This window comes from Larimichthys crocea, chromosome XIII (genome assembly GCF_000972845.2).
Source record: "Larimichthys crocea isolate SSNF chromosome XIII, L_crocea_2.0, whole genome shotgun sequence".
Lineage (NCBI taxonomy): Eukaryota > Metazoa > Chordata > Actinopteri > Sciaenidae > Larimichthys > Larimichthys crocea.
This window is the reverse complement of record NC_040023.1, coordinates 18465226-18483051: the sequence shown is the minus strand read 5'-3', so window position 1 is coordinate 18483051 and position 17826 is coordinate 18465226. Positions and strand designations below refer to the sequence as shown.

Genomic DNA, 17826 nt, shown 5'->3' with positions numbered 1-17826 from the left:
CTGGGCCTGTGATGTGTACATTTGGAGAAACCTAAAAAAAAAAAAACAGACAGCATAAACAAAATTATGGACTTCGTAGTTAAAATGTAGACTACATGCAGTGGGTTTTCCACAATAAGTGCTAAATGACACAGATTACATACATGACTGTAACCAACTCATCACTCATGCTCATGGAGGTGGGCATGTGGCATAAACAAAATATATGACTACGTGGGTGTGCTAATGTAGCCCCCAATCTTATGTAAGGATGTTTTCCTTATATAAGATGATGTTTGATACCAGAATCCTTTGACTTAAACAACAACACAAAGCGGTGCTATTAGTTCAAGCCTGAGATCACAGCACTAAAGCTACTCTGATGCGTCTGTACATTTTGTGCTGGATATTCTCCAGTGCAGTGCAGCTTTTTTTTCATTGCAAAAAAAAAAAAAAAAACTCATTATAGAGAGACAAAACAGTCTGCAAAAAAAAGCCCACACTGACAATAAGGGTGCTCAACTTTGGGGACATTTTGCTCTTTATGAACTGACAGCAGAGAAATACTCAATCCCTAGTGGGCAGCCTAAATAACACCATGCCGTTTGTCTTTGAAAGACTAACGAATTATCTCCTGTGTGGAGCAAGAAAATCACGCAGTAATTCTGCACTCGTGGGGCTACGAGGTAAGCCCTCTAGTCAGATAAAATTAGGCTCAAATGTCTGGACAAGTTGCAGTAACAGTGACCAACTCGCCCTGAGGAAATAAATCAGCTAGCCACGCGGGCAGTCACTGAAGAAGACTAGAGAAGGGCAACAGGTGGCTGTCAACTTAGAGAAAAAGAGGGTCATCATCCACTTAGAGAAGAGCGGCAAGTCTGTCTGCCACTACCCAGGCTCCACTAAGCTAAGCCAAGCAACAGCAGGAAGAGAGAATAAGGTAAAGCGGGTTCAGTGTAGTGTGTGGATGAGGTTCAGCCAAATATTCACTAATACAGCCATGTTCAACATGTTATCCAGATGAATCCAGAGTTACAGAATCAAGGAGAATCTCCCAATGATATGATTAATAATACGAATTTAGCGACGTTTGAAAAGCCTTCAAATATATGATTTACTGTATCAGTTACATAATTATAGTGTCAAGCGCATCAAAGGTAAATCCTTTTTGTAATCAACATGTGCAAACTAGACCTCATCAAGAACAAGCAAAAACTGGCTTGTGTCTCACCAATAGTTTAATGAGCTGTCATGACAGAACAACTCGGTAAAAGATGGAGTTTCCAAACCTTTGTATTACATGTCATGCACCAGCAGGTCAAATAAATAACCAGAGATGACTATCAGAAATAGTTTTCAGATCATAGTGACTTCATTCAAATGAAAAATGTCTGGGCCTTTGGTTTACTTCTACTGCATTAGAGAAAAAACGACCAAATTCTGACAATTTACAGCCTAATCGCTTTTCCAGGCATTGGGTTATTTTTACACTTGAAAGCCTGTCGAGGAGGCACTGTGTGTCTCTGTGTGAGAATGTGTGCTCCTCCACGTTCTGCTGCTGACAACCACAGTGCTTTTTTGCTACCAAACAATACAAGTCATTAGAAAACTTCCTTTACAAGGGCCTGTGTATTTATTCCTCACATTATATATGCATTACACAAGGTAGCAAAACAATTAACACCTATTTATCAGTTACATCTTGCAAGAAAGATGTAGGAAAAGTAATCTTAGGACAGGAATTGAAGCCAAAATCTTCAATGTAGTTAATAAAAGCTTAGGCATTAAGCATCCTCCGTTTAATTAAAAACCAGACTCAGATAAGAACAGTGTGTATGTGTGTGTTTGCACGCATACCATGTGCACGCATGTTTGCATATGTTTTCACTCAGTTCTTTGTGCTAGTTCCCTCACATTACTCAAAGACACCAGGAGGCCCAATAAAACAAAGTGACAGAACACAGTAAGTCCAAAAACATAAAATGTTTTCAGTCTCTGCTTTGTGCCAGTGCTCTGTTTTTCACAGTGCTGCTGAAATTCTATCATTTCTCACTCAAATTAAGATTCTAGGACGTTTCCCAAAACTGCCACTGTGCAAGCACAACGAGGGCCTTAATAAAATAATCCATGGGTAATAGAGGTAATTAAAGCTCATACCTTACTGCTCATATAGACTGAGAGAGACAAATTGACCATTATAAAGTGAGATGTGACAAATGAACAAGACTGCAGTACAGTTTATTACTCACCAATGCAGGCATGAACTCTGACAGATAGCTGTGTTCGAAGAATGATGCTGTGTTTCTTTCCTCTCCTGTGAAGAAACAACGAGAAATGTTACTTGAACATTAAGGTATGTGTGATTATTTAAATTTCTGTGTGTGTGTGTGTGTGTGTGTGTGTGTGTCTGTGTGTGTGTGTGCGTGTTTTCGTGTGTGTGCACAGGGTGTTACACACACAACTATATCAAGATAAAGAAACAGAATGTCTGTCTGAATCTAAGGCAGCCATCAAATGCCATTTTCAGGCAAGTGCTAACAAGAAAATATACCCGCACAGCTACTGTGCAAAGCTGCAAAATCATCTTCAAGATAAATTCTTATTCAAGATATTATACCGCTCAGTCTTTTCCAAGCCTTTCAATATTTGCAGTTTGAACACAACAGGGAACAGGTCAGGGAACAGAACAGGGGAAAGGTCTCCAAATGTAAAAGTGAAGGATGGGAGCGGCTCAGAGGTCAGCTCCGCCCCCTGTGTTAATGGAGATATGCCAAGACCCTATCACCATCCTGTCAACTGCTTACAATGTCTGAATGACAATCCAAAACAAAGACGACAACAATGCACCCCAATTCTATTCATTTGTGAAAGAAAATGTGAGAGCGGTGTAGTTTGTAGTCATACAAAGGATAATTTTGCTACTTAGAGGCCCTCTCTCTAATTTGTGTGCAAAGTATGATGTCAAATTTGCCTTTCTAAAGGATAAGTCTGGCATTATTCTATATTTTTCTTCTCCTAGTGGCAACAAATCCCATTAAAAAAAGACTCAAACTAAGTCTAGGTTAGTCCTTACCCAGTGTGTAGCAGTTGGCCATAAGCTCAGACGTTAATACTAAAGATGTAAATCTTTAAAAGGCTCACTAATTTCCTTAAACAGTTGGCAACTGTAGTTCTAACCAATGTGTATAGTGCAACAGTATGGCTCAATGTTGTGTTTGTAATCTTTTTTGAACAATAATGGATAGCACAATCAGTACTTGGTAATGGGATTGGAGTGATAAGAAAGACTGTTGAGAAGATGATAAGAAAAATAAATAATATATCACCCTATACTTAAAGTGTTTTTCAGCATAAATAAACATTTCCGCCTGCACTTGCATCTAAAATGTAACAAACCTGTAACAACATTAGAAGAACAACAAAAAAAAACAAACTCAGATCTAGTTGTTGCATCGTCACAATTGTTCTGACAGAGAGAGCACATTCCAATGCCGTGTTTTAAATTTCGGTAGTGGGGGCCACCCATTTCTGGATCACGGATTGCGCCTTTAACCTCCCGACTGGCTAAAGATGCACACAAACTAACCCAGTAGACACACTGTAGACAAGAGCACAGCAGGTAGAGTTGCTCAACAACCCCCCTCCTAATTCGTCTCTCTGACAAATGGGCTTTTATGCTGCTTGCACAAAGGCTGTGTGATTGTTCAGACTGGCGCAGTGCCAGCAACAGACCGCTGCTGTTAGTGACAATCAGGCAGCAATGAGTCTGACAGAGAGAGAAAAGGTCCGTCAGCACAGAAGGCAGATCATACTGCTGCCTCACCATCCCACCAGCAAGCACCATTACTGCATAACTGCTGCACACATCCAGACAGACAGACATACTCATATCTTTCCTGCCTCAACCAGTCAGTGGGAGACTGCACTGACATGCACACAAGCAGATTACATGGCAGGGGAAGTCTGTATATGCTCACTGTTTATCAAATATAATATCCAGCAACAAGCAGAGGCGACACAGGAGCAACATCTGTCAACATGGACCTTAACTGGTGAGATGAGACGGCAAACAGGAACTTAATCCTCTGCAATGCTGTTGAGGCGAATGGGTAACCAGATCCGTTTTGTCACGAACGTCTGCTTTCTCTCTGCTTGGCTGCAACAGTATCCCTGTGCTTAACCAAGACCTGAGGCTACACAGGCCAACATGCTCATTATCAAATTAAACAAACGTGCATGGAATATAAGTGAGGTTTTCACTTATGTCCCCCCCCACCCTGACTCCACTCACCAATTAAACATAAAAATTGTGGACACTCTCACAGCAGACAGTGTTGCAGGCCTGCATAAGGTGGAGTCCAAAGTTGCAGAAATAATTATGACTTATAAGAACGTCGGCCAAATAACAAATTGGCTACATGTTGGGATATAATACCTACTGAATTCTCTGGTCCTCTTTTGGTCAGATGCTCTTCTCTGCCAGAATGTTCTGGTTTCTTCCAGTAGTGGTACTGTATAATCAACTCAAGCCAAGCTCCTATTAAATCTGATTCATCATATGCAACATCATGCTTCTGAAATACCTTTGTTGCTACCATTTGAATAACCATGAAATGAATAAACTTGACCATTACCCAAAACAATTACTTCTTACTTGCGTTTTACTTCCTGACCATTACCAAAAGCAATTCTTTAAAATTAGATGGCTTTATAAACGCTTAAATGGAAACATGTGTCCATTTTATTCATTCTGCACATGAGAAGTAGTGATGTGCTATAAATCTTTTATTCAATAGAATAAATCTGATCATCATCACTTTAACACAACTGAATGCAGCTGTGGGAATGTAACAGCTATCGCTGCCAATTAGATACCCCACATCATCACCTTCTCTATTCGTCTCCATTCTCCCATCACTGGTCTGTTGTACAACACCCTCTCAAAGCTCGGTCTTAATCCTAATACCCAGAGCAGCAGCCACTGGACCATAGGATGACTGCCAACTCCATGCTCTTTGGCTTTATCTACGGGAGCATTACTGGCGCTGTTTATAAAACAACACAAAATGTGTACCCACAGAAAGTGAACATGCATACTTGGGATACAGTAAAGCCAGTGCTTCTCCTCGAAGACCAATTAACGCCCACAAGAAGGACCCACAGACGTCTACTGACTCAGCACTTCTTGGTGAACACCGCTGCTAGAGAGACTCTTGAATCAATGTCTACATAGTGAAACCGCAGTGCCTGAGTGAGCCAAGGGGGGTAAGGAAGCTGGAGAGTCAGGCTATGAAACTATCTACAGGGCGCTCAGAGGGGCTGCCTCACTAACCATTGACCAGGTCGCACACAGACAACCACACACCGAACAATCACCAAGCTGTTCTATTCTGTTAATAATACCCATAAACTGCTCTGCAAACACAGAAGGGACAACTGGTGTTTTATTTCCCTCCTTGAAGTTTGAGCCGTACTGTGTTTGACAATCCCTCTGGTTCTTTTCAACTGCGCTTTTTCTCCTCAAATGAAAATTTTGTGTGCTTGTGAGCGTCTACGAAACAATGTCCAAGTGGGTCAGAAAAAAAATGAAAATAATGAAAGCAGAGCTGTCCTAAGAGAGATGAAAGGATATGATGAGAAAGTCTGAATATCTGAGGCCTACGGAGCAAGAACAGTTGGATTTTGTTGGATTTTAAAATGCTTCACTTCTAACTGGTTGTCAAACACATCAAGAACACTCAATAAAACCAAGAAAGGCATATTCAGCATAAAATAGTTGGCTTTCGGATGTGCTTCATACAGTATGTACCAGGGCAGTGAAATGCTAAAAAGTGTCTTCTCATGTGCTGTATCTCAGCAACACATTTCACATGCTGAATCAATTATGGAGTCAATAACAGCACTTAATGTTATCTTCTAAAGACAGGCGAGGGAATATGTCCTTGAGGACTTACAACTTTACTAATCATCTGCCAGTCAAAGTCACATATTTGAGGAAAGAAACAACACCAAGCCCAGCACACACATAACTCCACACATGAGTTCAATACAGCATTTTTCCAACAAAAATCAGACCCAAGTTCCCCAGAAACGCTACAACAGACTCGCTCTCTTCAATCCATGTAATCCACAAAAATATTCAAAGGCTATAAATGACTGTAAGCACATGTCAGGCCATCTGATCCTAACTATGCCGCCCATACTCCATCTCAAGGCTCAGGGTTACAAATGCAGGAAATTGTGTGCACAGGGTCAATCAATCTATCACAGCTACAGACCTAAATGACACACTGACTACCTAAAACTGTGCAGATATGTCTAAGCACATGTCTGGGCTATATGGTCAGTTTATAACTTGAAGTGAGACTGTATTAGAGATGGGACAGGGGATTTATGAGTCACAATCTCCTATAGCTGAGCTTCAAACACGGTGTGGAAGTGATTATGGCCCTTAAGCTCCCATGACATGGATATCTCCTGGCTCTGCCGCACTCTGTCAGAGGATCATACTTTAATCTGTTTGTAAAGACACTAGGTATGACACAGGCGCCTCAGGAATGTAACCTGTCATTAATATCAATTACAGATGGATTCAATGGCCAATGATCAGGGGAGTTCAGGAACTTAGGCAGCGTAGGAATATAGTCTTTTTCCAAAAGTAGGTGGCCTGGCTTAAAGCAAAAATAATGAAAGTTTGCTTGTTAGCTGGAGTTGGTGCAGTCTTGTTACTTTGACATCAACTTGTAAAATTTAGAAATAAAAATGGGAAATGGCCAAATTATTTTCAGTAGGTTCTGGAGTTGAATATAGCTGTTGACAGATCTTATGCAGTAAAAAGAGTGCAAAAAACAAAAAATAAAATGGAACAAGTAAAGGTACCTCATCAGACCTTTTATTAGCTCAATAATCATCAAATCAACAGCACTGAGCAGTGGGGGATGTAATCATGGGCACATCAGCACCATAAAAAGCCAGTAAGCATAACTGCCTTATTTTTACAAAATAATTGGCTAACCGCCTTCACCCCCAGCCTCCTCAGACAACACTGTGTGGGTTTAATGACACACATCCATACCAGCCTATGCCAGCTGGCAACACACGGGGCCTGGCAGGCTCGGCCTTTGACAAGAGAAGAAGTGGACCACTTTAACCTCACAGCTCTCAATAGCCTCCCATAAGCTCCTAACAATTTCAGATGGAACTGGAAAAGGACAGCACTCTCAACGTCCAATAGAAACACCAAGCCAGAGAGCAGCTTATGAATTCCAAGTTAGACAAATAAATCCATACATGTTTGTGGTCCAGCCGACCAGGAACTCTCATGCCAACCTTTGGTTTGTAATCATCTAAAGTGGGCGGCACACTGAATGATATATCAACATACTCCACAGTACATGAAAAAACATATGGAATCAATAAAGTAACTAGCCAAAGAATGCATATGAAACAGAAATGAGACTAACACAAATTTAAACCTCTTCTTCATCCAGGTTTAGGAGTTATGTCAAGACAAAGCCTCATTGAACTACGTATTACAGGGAAACAAAACAGCTAAATTAGAAGCTGTGGGTTGCATGGTGATGGGTGTACAATTGTAGTTTGGCCACTTCTAATGAGAGCACTGAGGTAACATTCAATAGAGATGAGGGTGATTACTCATGAGACGTGTCTACACCTCATAAGTGGTTTAGATGACATCACCACTGCCACTCGGCCAGGTATTTTAAGGGACATGAATGGATGAACGCCATGGAAACTCTGACACATTTAGTCTGTTACAAAAAAAGGCACTAATACCACTACAGAACTGATCAAATACATCAAGAGCTGAATTTCACACGATACAATTGAGTAATAGGTTCCACAAACTGATCAGCTAACAGAATGTCATATCCCGAGCCAATGAGATTGTTGAGATAATGAGTGATTGTTTCACGGCTAATGATACTGTTATTCAATTTAAACTTTTTCCTCCAGAATCCTGAAGTGCAGAGAGACTTGTGAAACTGAGAGTCCCTTAGATGGGGTACAGCCCTGTCCCCTCAGCTCTTCAACAGACCCAACCACCACCTGAAAGCAGCTTTTGAGCAGGAGAGCTTAATCAGCTGAGGCTGGGAGAAAGGATTATTTTACTAATTCATCCTGGAATGAAATGGGTATCATTATGATTCAAATCACTATAATAGAATCAAATTAGGCAAGCAGGATATTAATACCTATCCTCAGGACCAAGGATTTAAATATGATATCTTTTCCCTCTTATCGCACCTGCATTTTTATGTGTCTCTTGAAAAACAGTAATCACATTGTATGACTGTGTCTGACTGTTAAAGTAGAGAAATATTTGGAGTGTTTTCAAAGGCCAGATTGTTTTAATCAAAAAGTCAGTTACACTTGAATAAGACATTTTTATTTCTGGTTCATAACAGCTAATCTGACCACAACAACGTAAACCATCTACTCCTGGACAATTAAAGCCTGGCAAGTAATGTACATTATCAACCTGCTAGGCAGTGCCAGTCCCCCTTGTGTTTTAAATCTGAGCTGCTCTGGCACAAATCCCAGCTCCACCTTTTGAAGAAAAGAATATATGACCAACTTTTTATAGAGGTGCCTAAATGTATTTCAATTTTTAACTTTAGTGCAGAAATGTGAAATGTTTTTCATGTCAGCATGTTGTGTATGTGCAATCGTTTACTTTTCGAAGTTTGGTGAAAGTGAAGGAAAAGCTTAGAGAGAGACAGAGGTGATTGTTATCTTACCCTCCTTCCTCTTGAAATCCCTCCAGTTCATCTCTCTGCTCTGCCAAGGTGGACTCCAAGTCCAGGTAGCTTCCATTGTGGGACAGCTGAAGAGCACAGTCATCAGGCTAGACAGGAAGAAGACACAAACATTGATTTGTCTTCAATCCACTCAAGATCAATTACACTTTACACATGTAAAGAACACTAAACATTAAGTAAGTATTAAATGTTTATGGCCACTTGACTCTGGAAACCAAAGTCACGATATATACTGAATACTGATCCAAACCATAGATGAAAAGAAGTGGATGAAACCACCAGGACGTCACACATTTTTGGTCGTCGCCATCTTTTTTGGAACCAGAAGTGACCATATACCAACATGACGATGGAGCTACCATGGATATGCATTGCTATGCCTCTATCTTGATTGACAGGTCACGGTTGTAGCAACTTGTCAATCACATGGTAGTCATGCCCTAAAAGCCTGCTTTATCATCTATTTTCTCTAAATGGGGCCATCATTTACAAAATGAACATTATGCTGTATGAAAAAAGAGTTTAAACTAGTGATTTAGACCATAGATTCATTGCTATAAATGACCAGTACATGTATACTGAGGTACTAAGTTAAGTAAGAAGTAGGGTAATTTTCTCATAGATTTAACAGCATTCATTTTGCAACCAGTGGAGTCACTCCCTGTTGGCCATTAGAAAGAATGCAGGTTCAAGGCAATCCTGCATTGACTTCACTTTTCAGACCCAGATGTAACATGCATTTCTTTTAAGCAGTCTTTGTACCACTCTGATCAGAAGACTAGCTGAACAGGCTGCAAACTTTGGAGACTCAGTACCTTATATCAACCATGATCATGTATGATAGCAAAATTGGTGAAAGCAAAACATAAGATTACAACCACATACATATTAATCACAATGTGGACTTTTCCTCTTTAAATCACAACTTATAACAGCAATACTGCTTGTGTCTGTTGTGTGGGAAAACTATATACAAAACATAACTTTGTTAAAACAAAGTTTAAAAAAAAAAAACATAACTTTGTTCTTTGTATAGGTCAATCAACGAATGCACGGTGCATTTGAAGTTTATGTCTAGTCTGCAGTGGTCCATAGAAAGTTATTTTATCAGCTCCTGTCAGCGCTGTACAATGACAAGCAGGGCAAGGTTGGGGAGAGGTCATGCAGATTTGGAGCAGTTTGGCAGTCTGGTGCCTCTTATGTCTCTGTTCTCCCTGTCTGATAAACTATCATCACACAGAGGAGGTTTGATTTGTCTGGTCTTGAATGGTTGTCATCAGCTGACTGTGGTCAAGGAGATGAGGAATGAGGGTGTCTATTCACTTTTCTGGATGACCTCCAAATTGGAGATATTAACCTATTTATATTCAGAGCCTGTCAGCTCCACAGGACAGCGGCTCCAGATGTGAGGCAGACGACAGGAAAACAAATACCACTACAGGAGGGCAAACATATGACTTAAGTGGAGAGAATGGCACTGCCCTGCTCCATCAACAGTCAGGGTGTCTAAAACAACATACTGTACAGTCCACAAACACACTGAAAACATTTGTCTTCTCTTGTCATCCCACATTAAGTTCTTTATAAAGTATTAAATGCCATGATACATTGCACAAATCACAATTTACACATCCAAAATAAGCATCCTACATTCTTTTATTTTCTCTTATAAAGAGAGCAATGCATGTAAACATGTATGTAACATGTAAAACCATGTGGTTTTTAAATCAGACCGGTTATTGCCAGGTCTGATGCGGTTCAATTTCCTCCCACATATGACAGTAACTTAATTGAACGTGAAGGAAAAAGGCTGGAAAAGACATTACGGCTCTGATGGCTTTGATCTGTTGGGCCACTCTGTATTACTTCATTACAGCACTCAGTGTCATATTTGAGAACTGAAACAAAACATGTGGTTGGTTAGGATAACTCTCACTTTTTCTCCAACCTTCTCCCTGACTCTGAGCTATCTTGTTTGCTTTCCATGCATGGTAACCCAAAAACTTATTGGTAATAGAATAGTTGATGAGATTATAGGGTTGAACATCTTCATTTTGGACACCAGAACACACGAAGGCAGATGCACCGGAAACTTTAATTCTATTCTGTCCTATTGTTGCTAAGAAAGTGACAAGTGACAAGTGACAAGTTAGGTTGTTGTTGATGTTCTTACACTAAATCAAACTGAGACTGAGGACCAAAAAAAAAGCTATACTGGAGGGAAGAAGTGCTTCTCCAGATTACAGGACAGATTCTGGACAGACAGGAAATCATGGAATAGGGGCCGAAGTTAGGGCTGCTATTTTTATGCCAATGGAGTGACATGCCTTTAAAAAATAATGGGTGTGACAGTATTATGAAATGTAGCATGAAGGAGAAAACACACTAAATCATATATGCTGACCAGTGGTTGGGTTCTACATAATGTGTGAGATACTGAGGTAAACCAAAACATGTCTGTTGTTAACCACCAGGAGTCTCTCTAATGTCTACGTTATCCACAATGTCCTAAATGTTTATGAATACATTCATTATTTAACTCATTTTTCACTTGCTTGTTTATGGCCTGTTTTCATTTGGTTATATCTTTGTGTGTTAATGAGTAATGTGTACTGTACTTCACCTGGCAGAGGTATCTTGTCAATTTAATAAATCAATGGAACCAATTTAATTTAAAGAAGGAAAAGGAGTTTCCTAGTCATCATTCTTTTCATTCATAGTTTGTTCTCCATCACTGCTTATACTCTCTAGCTACTTTTTTCAGTTTCTTAAAATGGTGTTGCTGCCTCTACAAGCAGAAAATCTAAATATACCACAAGATATTTTGCAAAAATAAAAAAGCTGCCAATTTCCAAATGAAAATTAAATTTATTTTTTAATTTGTTGCTCTTTTTTTTACATTTAGTTTTACATGTAGTTCTTTAAAGTATACTTTAAGTGCTGTTGAAGTTTGTGGATTGGATAAAAAGGCAAAAAAAAGTTTGTTCTCTTTCTTTATGCGCTGTATCACAACCTGAAATAGACAAAACATTGGGCTGAATTTGCAGCAGTAACCAGTAATTAGCTAACTGTGGGACCAAGAAATGCATTTCCCCACACAAGGTTTTGACTTACAGACCAAAAAGTGAAGAAAAAAAAAGCAGAGAAGTCTAAGTGAACTATGCAAGTCTGCCATTAATCTGTGCATCAATTTACTCATCCGCATATCCTCACATCCATCCTCTAACCAGTGTCACTTTAGGTTCTCATTATATAATCAACTTGGATTACTGTTTAAAGGTACTTGCCGTGTATAACTATTCCGGGTTAATGTTCATAAATGGCCCTTAATCCAGGAACAGTGCTACCAGATTATCAGCAGCAAAGACTTCCTTAGCTGTCCCCCGCCCAGGACTTGAACCCACAGTGGCCCTGCAATGGCCAAGTCCAGAGAAGCAACCACAAGTGCTCTGCTCACACACTGAGGTCTGGCCTCTCCCTTCAACCACCATACTGTGGTCCACTGACCAGGGAGGCAGTAAAGCCAGAAAGGACTAAAAATAAACACCATGCAATTTCCAATTAAAAACTGCTATCTCACTCCAGATTTCTTTGTATTCCACAGGGGAAAGACATCTGGAATGAGATAGCATATACTGTGTGGAAGTTGCACATTTCAGACTGAATAGCCTAATAATAACATTACTGTCTACTAGTGTTGTGCAAATCCTAATCCTCTGTTAGCCAGTCTTACACATTTTTGTCTGCATAGTACTCTAAATCAGACAATAGGAATTATAGCAAGCCACTTTAAAGGCTTAAAGTTTGTTTGATAAAGGTGAGGATGGTATTTGTGGTCTTTCCCCGAAGAGAAAGTGATTTAAAACACATTAAAACACACTTGATGCATGAACGAGAAACCACAACAGTAATCTCAAATTTCTGTCAGGCATGCAGAGGATGAGTCTGTCCACGGATGTTGCATTCTTCTAAGAGGAGCCCTCTGCTGAGACAACCTTTCAAAATGTAGAAACCGGCAAAACCTCAACTCTGCATAACAATGTGTAAAAGAATTCAAAGGAGCTTTGAGAGGCCTGAAGGAGGAACCTGTATTTTACAGCATTTAACATAACTTCTCATTATGGGACTCTGTAATTTCTTAGGAAAAAAATGCAGGAAAACAACCGGCCCAGAAATTGAAATTGGTAAAGTGAGAGTCCATTCTCCAAGACTTAGCCACATTTTCCCTCCCTTGAATTCTGCTTTGCAATCTGATGCCAGGCCTCAAGGCCACCAGGCCACAAACTACAAAACACACTGACACAGAAGAAAGCATGTGAAGGACTATTGATCTATTGAATTGTGTTGACATTACCAGCAGACTTGGAATAACTTCAGCAGATTTTGAACACCATGCAGACTTCGTCATCTGACAAGGACAATGCATTATTCATGAGAATCAGAAGGCTGAGTCAGGTAATGACCAGTCATATTTTCCATTCACAGAAGAAACAGAAAAGCTTGTTTATAGATGGGATGCTACAGCTGTACACAGTATGGGTGTATGTTGGTGTCTCAAAGGACCAGCGTGTAGGATTTTGCAGCATCTAGAGGTGTAGTTATAGATTGTAACCCTCTTGTTTCACTATAGAGCCAATAGAGCCAGTGGTTAATTTGTCCATTCTGGGCTACTGTTGAAATATGCCAGTTCAACATGGCTTACATCTTACATACTGGACCTTTAAACACAAATTCTGTATTACAAAGATCCTTTATTATTACAAAGAAGTCCTCTTTACCCTTCAGGAAAATTCAGTGCTACTGCAAACACAAAACATTACATACTGCATTATCGTACATGGTGACATAGCATTTTCCAACTTTAAAGTGTGTCTGCTGTCCTGACAAAGTTGTTGTTGCTACACAACAAGCATTTATGGTTTCAATCCCTGTAGCTATAAAAACTTAAACCCTAGTCATAATGGCCTTTGATGTTTAAACCTCACAAAATGTTCTCTTAATTGAGGTTTGACTCTGTACAGCAGCATAGCCAAGGTGCCATCCCAGTCCCACACACACATATAAACAACAACCACACACATGTACAGATCTCCCCTCTTGAGACTGTGGACTGAAATTGACAGGAACAGCCCAGAGACAGCATATGCAAGCTGTTTTGACTCCCTCTGCACCATGTGTTAGCAGTGTTCTATTTATACCAGACTGACCTGCACCATAGCGACGGAGCTCAAAGACAACAGGTCTGTTGTCAAAGGCATCTGCAGGGTCACACCATGTCTTTTATTCAAATGTTTGAGGGTGTGAATCACAGAACACAGTCTTGTCACCCACCTGACTGTCATTAGGTAAGCACAATGGATGCTCCTTGAAGTGACTGTTAACCACGAATTGTGACAAAGTCTCACAAACCAGGCGCTGCAGAGCTTACCACTGGTACACCCTTCTCTGTCTACTTTGCGGTGCAGTTGGCCTACTGCTAAACTAAAACCAGTCGACTGTGAAAAGTACATCAGCTCTTTGTTTGTGTTTTTAATTCTGCCCGCTTCCCGCTTCACTCTCAAACATTGGAAAGTGTTCCCATCCCATCCTGCTGGTCAGACAGAGTGGGCTGCAGAATGAGAGCCAGGCTTGTGGTGATCCACAGCATCCTGAGGCTTCCATGACTTATCTTACCAGCTCTACTCAAACAAGATGGAGTACCATTGATCTGACAGAATGAAGAAAGACCCTAATTAACTTTCTATTTACGCGACTTCCCAAACCGGACTGAGATGAATGTTCAATAAAACACTCAACCTCAGATGCTATGGCCTCTCTGCTTTTAAATTTAAAGGTCAGTAGATGAGGCTTTTTGAAAATGTGTTTGAGTATACACAGTCTAATCAGAAGGCAGAAACAAAGACATTTCCCAAAGAAAGAAAAGAAAAAACTTCAAAATGAGCTTCAGATTTACATTATTTGTCACTGGCTTTCTTTGGTGAACTTAAACAGGGCAATTACACCATCCCAAAGAGGGAACATTTGGTTATTTTGAGTTGCTTAAAACTGGCTGTGCAGTTGTGGATTTTGGGAAAGCAGTCTTTTGCAACCAAAACAATGTGTACTGTTTCACCTCCTCAAACAGTTAAGAATAAATGAAGACAGACGCGATGCGGCTGACCAAACACAACAATGTAGAGATAGAGCTAAATGCACTCTGGGTTTTACTAAGGAAATAACAGAATATCCCCAAAAAGGTATGATATCAAAGTGCAAAATGATGATGTATTTTTAGACACACATGGATTCAGAAGTTGGTTTAAGATCAGATGGCTGCAACTTCAAATCCCCAGATTTAGGGCAATCCAGGAGGGAATTACCCTCTTCTATCCCTCAACAACTGACCAACTGGGCATTTGACCCCACCTACTCTAATTGGGGCTGTGTAGTTACAATAGCACAAGTGGTTTCCTACATGGCCTTCAAACCTGCCCATTCATGATACCACAAATACAAAGTTTCATTTTTGTCATAGTTTCCTTCATAGTTAAGACAAGATGGACCCTACTGAAGGTTAAATTGTTTAGCAAAGTCACACAATCACCATTAATATATTGAGTACACCACATATGAGTTGTCTGTTTCCTTATTTGTTTGTTTCTTTTCTCTTAAACAAAATAACTGTCACAAAACCATCCAAATTTTGAATAATCTCCCTAAGTCTAGATAACAGTAAGAGAAGTAGGTTAAACAGAGGGGGATTACTGTTGTGGTTGAGGTAAACATTAACAGATGCCTGCCTCCCCTCATCCAAATATTGGTTGTCTGCTCCACTCCAATATCACCAAAAGCCATCAAATATTCCATAATATCAAATGAAAGGCCTGCCTCATTGACACTGTGCATGCAGTGACTGTTTGAACGCATGGTGATGCTCAATCAGCATCACAGATCAGCAAACTGCCTCAAGTCATTGCCTCAATCACTGGTCCATTAGGTTTGTTTGGTAGTAACCCCGTCAACGTGTTCAGGCTAATTATTAATTTAGGTGTGGGTATTAATTTTTCACTAAGCTCATTTAAAGAAACATGAACAAAAACATCCATCAATAGACTTAAAAAAAAGTATACTGCGTACCTTCTGTGGGGCTTTGAGAAGCCTATGGATTCCAGCAATCTGATTGTTCAGAGGAATATCTTCCCTGAAAGTGTATAGAGGTGGTCTGGTAGGTTCGGGGAAATTGGTGCTGTTAAATGGATCAGTGTCATCTAAGAACTGTACCCTGCATACAAACGTAGCCATGATGTATCCATGCAAGGCGATTTTAGATAATGGAAATAGTGGATGCGACACCACAGCCTCTGACAGACAGACAGCCCCCCGGGCAGCGAACTACCGGCAGGTCTTCTGCAGTAGCAAAATCCTGCACCCTCTGTTATCCTTGGACCTTCTCCATTCGCTTCAGGCTGCGCAGAGGACTCAGGAGAGTGTACACACAACAGTCCAGAAGTAAAGATCCAATGTACCCCGTTGAGAGATACGGTTAGTCAGAGCGGTGTGGAAATGAGAGTGGCGTCAGTATCCAAGGGCATTGCGGGGTTTTGTGGTGCTGTGGCAGACTGCGGACTGGACTGCTGCACTTAGCGCCTGGTCTGTGAGAGCGATGGGAAGAGGCTCCCTCCTCAAGCATAAACTCTGCCAGTACCAGGGGACGCTGCAGCCAGAACTCAGCCGGCCGACGCAGCTCATATTACAGGCGTAATGGCGGCCTCAAGTGGCGAGTATGAGAAGTACACAAAATGCTCTGCACCCGAAGCTGGTGATGCAACGATGACAAACACTTTGCAGCGAGACAGATGGATGATTTGACACGTTATATAATTAATAACTGGTAAATAACACGCCATCATGTAGTTGGAAGCGGATCTTTGTTTTGTTTAGTTTATTTATGTATTTGTCAAAAACTAGACCTATAGCCTGTCTCCTCATGTGAGGCATCTAATATGTGTTAAGAGAGTGTTTATTTATACTATATTTATAATATTTAACCCTTTTGTGAATGAATACATGTGAATAAACATTTTTCCTATAAAACCCTGTAATGAAAGTGGCATAAGTTAATATATCATTACAGCTCAGTACATAGCTGTATACTGTGTTTTCAATTATGTATAATATGGAATCAGATAAACGGGCACAAAATATCTTTCATTATACCCAAAAATGTATTATTGATACATATTTTGTGGAAAATCATTTATCTCATACCTTAATATCAGGACTCGTGATTCCATACTTGATAAACTGATACTTGATACAAAAATTGTTTGATTTTAAATGAGTATAAATATAATTGAAGTTTAAGGGATGGAAGAACATATTGTTCTATCCATGTAAGAGATATACAAAAAATATACAAACACTCTGTACAGTAATGTGTGAAAAAATGTACATTGTGCAATTTTGGTCAGTGAATTAGTCAGTGCAAGGTAAGTGTCGAATGTCCTATCCAAATATCAACTGTCACAGAATGAGTCTCCTGTCTCTGCACAGAGGGTAATCAAGATATTGTTTTAGATATTTCAGTGCTATTTTACCATTATAATAAAATTATACTTTTGGTATATTGCTAAAATGATAATAAAAGTATAGAGGCCTAAACTTCACACTGTAACATTCACTGTAACATAGGAACATGTAGATCTTCATGTCGTTTATGTTCCTCTTTCAGATGTTACTAAGTAATAAATCATAAAAAGAGTCATTTTTCTCCAATAAACCTCAGTAAAACAGTGACTTCTCTTCAAGACCCTTCCCCGTCAGATAAGACACTGTAATGAAGGCAAGAACGAGAGGTTTCAATTTAATAATCAATACATTTAAATGCAATTAAGTATTTTAGCAGGCCCTTTGCTTTGGGGGTTTTTAACATTACTGATTGACTTTTAATTGTTCTCCTTGCCTCCAAAAACAATTACATAAGTGTTATCTTTGTTTCTGGTTAACCTTTGTGTGTGGTTAACGAGCACGAGACACTGTACTCCTCTAGCTGATGCTCTCTGACAGAGCAGCCTGGTCAATCTAT

At 39.9% G+C, this 17826-nt stretch overlaps 1 protein-coding gene across 1 annotated transcript in view; it reads right to left on the bottom strand.

Annotated features, from left to right (window-relative positions):
* Positions 1 to 16487, bottom strand: part of fhod3b (formin homology 2 domain containing 3b) — an 84041-nt gene extending 67554 nt beyond the window's left edge. The window contains exons 1-3 of the mRNA XM_027287163.1: positions 15879 to 16487; positions 8742 to 8848; positions 2229 to 2293 (exon numbers count right to left, since the gene is read on the bottom strand). Of these exons, the coding sequence (XP_027142964.1) occupies positions 2229 to 2293; positions 8742 to 8848; positions 15879 to 16043 (337 nt within the window). The 5' untranslated portion in view covers positions 16044 to 16487. The remainder of the gene's footprint in view (positions 1 to 2228; positions 2294 to 8741; positions 8849 to 15878) is intronic.
* Positions 16488 to 17826: the final 1339 nt, after the last annotated feature.